The 4,763-nt window shown below is 35.5% G+C and overlaps 1 protein-coding gene across 1 annotated transcript; it reads left to right on the top strand.

Annotated features, from left to right (window-relative positions):
• Positions 1-1,045: 1,045 nt before the first annotated feature.
• LOC130717185 (casparian strip membrane protein 4) lies at positions 1,046-2,273 on the top strand. The gene is made up of 3 exons (XM_057567324.1): positions 1,046-1,409; positions 1,629-1,752; positions 1,854-2,273. Exons 1-3 carry the CDS (start codon positions 1,156-1,158, stop codon positions 2,067-2,069), a joined length of 594 nt encoding a protein of 197 aa, XP_057423307.1. The 5' UTR covers positions 1,046-1,155; the 3' UTR covers positions 2,070-2,273.
• Positions 2,274-4,763: the final 2,490 nt, after the last annotated feature.

The following is a 4,763-nucleotide window of genomic DNA, read 5'->3' as shown; positions in this document are numbered from 1 at the left end:
TTATATTAATTTCTAAATAATTATACAAGCTCAAGAGATATATTTTTAGCACATGCTCAAGAGAGCCACGGTGATAAAGTGGTGTGCTTTACTTTGTAAGTTTTAACGATTAATTCTGATGGATATCAGGGATTGCAAGAATATGGTAAATGGCTTAACCAATACTGAATCTCAAGTATTCTACCAAACCAGTCATTCCTTTCTATTCTCTTGACAGAAATGAATTATTTCAAAATTTAGAAAAAATAAAAGCTTTGCTGGATTGTCCAAGTAAGCTAGGATATCACGATTTATATATTCTCTACTATCTATATTAAAAGTAGGACAATCTTTTCAAATTCAAGTAGTAATTCTTTTATTTCCATAAAAAAAGTAATAATTCTTTTATTATTTTTTCATTGTATATGTGAATTAACTTTTAAACATAATTTGATCTAATTATTTACTTTCTCATATTTTATTAATTTAAGAGAACAGACTAAGTTCAACACTTGGAATGTAATCACACTAAACTTCAGTTTGCATAAAGGATAAAAGAGGGGAGTGCTTGCCTACTTCAACTTCATAGAGTTTTTATTTTTTCAAAATCAAACTTCATAGAGTTAGTAAAGTGTTAATTACATTTTTAAGCTAAAATATTTAATCTTTATATACTAATTAAAACATTTTTTAGATTTTTTACAAAGAAAAATACCCGTCCACCCGTGCATTGCACGGGCTACTTACTAGTTAACAAAGAAAGATAAGGATAGTCAAAGGCTCAAAGCAATATGACAACAACTATTGCCATAATATACGTCTACGTATGCTGTCCAAAAAGTAACCGCAGAAAAAGTAAGTTGATTAAGTAGAATTATGTACGATTCTCTTTGACTGGACTTAATTATCTTTCTCCAACCTCTCCCTAGTCCATACTGCCTTTCTGTCAGCGAGCTTGAAGTGGAAATGGTTTCTAACGACTCCCATTAGCTTAATTGCTTTCCAATAAACTTGTACTATCGTTGACATCGCGCTCTATATAAGCTTCTGTGTCAATGCTATTATTGTATCAAAGATTTCCCTCTCATTCACATATAATAACTTGTGTATAAGCTACAACCATCATATCGGACAATTTAGATCAAAGGTATTGTATATAATTCATATTGCAGGAGGATGATGTCGTCGACCACCATTGATGTCCCTGCAGAGTCAAGCAACGTTGCTAAAGGAAAAGCAGTTCTAGTTGCAGCGCCAAGGCCAGGAGGATGGAAGAAAGGGATAGCTATAGTGGACTTTGTTCTAAGGTTAGGTGCAGTAGCTGCTGCTCTGGGTGCTGCTACCACAATGGCAACAGCCGACCAGACTCTCCCTTTCTTCACTCAGTTCTTTCAGTTTGAAGCTAGTTATGATAGCTTTACTACCTTCCAGTACGTGACAGTACTCAAGGCTCTATCTTTCTTTATATATACTTAAATGATTGATTCGTACGTATCACCATTTTGTGGTAGATACTCTGACACCTGCAATTTAATAGCAGAGTTCATCAAATTACAGGTGTTTGGTGTCTGTCACAAAATGATGTTACACAAACAAGCGCAGTTATTTACAAAAAAGAAAGTGAATGCTTAATAATGAAATGAATGCAGGTTTTTCGTGATTACAATGGCATTGGTGGGTGGCTACCTGGTCCTATCCCTGCCTTTGTCTATAGTATCCATCATTCGCCCTCATGCACTTGGACCAAAGCTTTTCCTCATCATCCTAGACACTGTAATTATTACCACTAATCATTGAGCATATTTTAGGTGTTTAATTATAGCAATATAGGCTTATTGAAATTATAATTTTTTGTGCTTCTTTATCAATGGTAGGTGTTTCTGACTTTGGCAACTGCTAGTGCTGCTTCTGCTGCTGCGGTGGTTTACGTGGCTCACAACGGCAATCAAGACTCCAACTGGCTTGCCATCTGCAATCAGTTTGCTGATTTCTGTGCACAAACCAGTGGCGCTGTGGTGTCATCACTCGTTGCGGTGGTTGTCTTTGTGTTGTTGATTGTCATGTCTGCTTTGGCTCTTGGAAAACATTAATTAGGATCCTTTAATTGATTCAATCATGCAGGGGCTTAAGTTACCTGTACAATGTTGTTATGTTTTGCTTTGTATCTTTCCGAAAGTCTTCCTCAAGTTGTGACTTGTGAGGTTAATTTCCTTTCAAGTGTCAATTGATGACTTGTATTAATTGATTTTCGCAAATGTTTCTAAAAACATATATTATACTTACGATGTTTATTATATCAATGTTTAGAGTTATGATTCCTCACTTTCTTTTTCATTTCAATTTTACTAAATTTATTTTCATATCATATAATCTATCATATCGGCTAGATGTAATAATAATTGCCTATCAAAAAAAAAATGTAATAATAATTAATAGTCTAAAAAATACTATTAATATTATTTTGGTCTCTCAAATATTGAAAATTAATAGAATGGATAATATGAAAATAAAGTTTAATTTCTATGCACCGACGATGTAACGTTTCTTTACACAGTCAACCAATTAGATTTCAAGAATGTGAGAAAATATATTTTTTTATTTAATTTCATTAATTGACGTGACACATCCTTACAATATGGAAATAAAGTTTAATTTCTATGCACCGACGATGTAACGTTCTTTTACACAGTCAACCAATTAGATTTCAAGAATGTGAGAAAATATATTTTTTTATTTAATTTCATTAATTGACGTGACACATCCTTACAATATGAAAATAAAGTTTAATTTCTATGCACCGACGATGTAACGTTCTTTTACACAGTCAACCAATTAGATTTCAAGAATGTGAGAAAATATATTTTTTTATTTAATTTCATTAATTGACGTGACACATCCTTACAATCTGAATGATTGACGGTGTAAAAAAACTTTACACCGTCGGGCGTCGGTGTTTCTCCTTTTTCTCGTGAAAATAGTGCAAAAAAAAAGCGGTAGAGGAATCAATTCTTCGACCAAAGGTTTATGTAGTCGTCTATTTGCAAATTTTTGGTATTTATGCGTCGTCTATTATATATTATATACTAGTTATGTGAGTTCAAAATATATTTAAAACTAACTTCTTATAAAAAATTAAAGTTTGGGTGGGCCATGGCTCCCCTAGTCATAACCAAGCTCCGCCCTTGCCGATTTGGTTTATGTCGAATGCATTTATTTTCAGCATCCACACTTAGGAGTTTTCTGCAACCTAAGTCTTCTTCTTTGTGCGAATTAATGAGATTGCAATTGTCTTCATCCTTTGATTCTGATTCCATTATCGAGCGAGTGACCTCTTGGCGTCTGACCTCATTACCTAGCGAGCGAGTCCCTATACAGGCGAGCCATCTCACATATGGCGAACCATCATGATTCCTTCATTTTATGGGTGGTCTCAACCATTTATGATGTTGGTCCCACACCGTTTATGTATTTCTCACACCATGTTGGCGATTGATGTATTATATATGTCATGTTGATGATTTATACGCTTTATAGGATTAGGCCGTTAGGCGATCCCGCCCCCTTTGTGAGCGAGTTATGCTTGTATGAGTCGTTTAGAACCAAGGCCTAAATCCATGTATCTAGGTTTACATTCCAACCCTTATAACAGGAAGAGGAACCTCTTGTAATCTCCATGTTCATTTATATACAAAAGCAGTCAGATCTTAAGGGTCTCCTACCTCCATTAGAGCCTGATCTGGTTTGTTCTCTGTTGTTCCTATACTGGACCAAATGCCAACATTATTCACTTTCGACACTAACATATGCACTTAGTGATAAGTATCATGACCATGTTCAAAATCAGATTTAAAACCCGACCTTCATAATAAACACATAAACAGTGTAAACTGTAAGATCAAGGTTTGATCAGTGGTTGCATCTCTATGTTTTGATGATTACAATTAAGGTTTGTGATGATGAACAATTGTGGTACCCTAACGTTTGTCTTTTTAAGTTGTGACAAACAGGTTCTGAATCTGACCCAAGCCCATTTGTTCAGAAGAAGAAGAACCAAGGGTTACTAAAAAGAGAGCTCATTATCCTACCATGTTCGTTCTGAACAGTGGCAAATACTTCAGAAGTTCTGAAGATGGAAGCTCTCAAGAAGATCTGAAGAACTCAAGTCAGAAGTTCTGAAGACCAGATGTTCCAGTGGAACGGTCCAGAAGCAGAAGACTCAAGTTCTGAAGACTTGCAAGAAGTTGGTTCTGAAGATCCAAGCTATTCTAGCTCTGACGATCAGAAGTTCTGAGGAACTTGTTCAGAAGCAGAAGTTGCATGGTCAGAAGACTCCAAGCTTCAATCTGACGATGATCAGAAGCTTCACCTACATTCATCTAAAGCTCCTTGATCTCAAGTCAACCGGTGAGAGGACAGGTCGCTATCACAGTACAACATCGTACAAGTCTCAGTCTGTCCGCCACCTACCTTGTACAGCTTAGCAGTCTGATATTACAGAATTGCCACTCCAATGGATAAAACCCTAGCAACGGCTACATCACAAGTCTTGGAGTATATAAAGGCTGAAGAAAGAAGAAAGAAGCTAAGAAACTTTGCTGAAAATATTCAACATATACGAACCATTCTCTTAGCATTATTTCTTCACTGTTCTTAAACTTCTGAGTTTACTATTCGCTTGTTAGAAGCACTCTTTGTAAACCCGAAACCTTTTACATCATATTGTAAAGTTCATCAAGAGACCAAGGTTGGTCGGATCTTGAGAGGACTGAATCAAGGCTGATTCA

The sequence above is a fragment of the Lotus japonicus genome, chromosome 5, assembly GCF_012489685.1.
Source record: "Lotus japonicus ecotype B-129 chromosome 5, LjGifu_v1.2".
In the NCBI taxonomy this organism is placed as follows: Eukaryota; Viridiplantae; Streptophyta; class Magnoliopsida; order Fabales; family Fabaceae; genus Lotus; species Lotus japonicus.
Note: the sequence above shows the minus strand (reverse complement) of the source record. Positions and strands in the feature narration are given on the sequence as shown.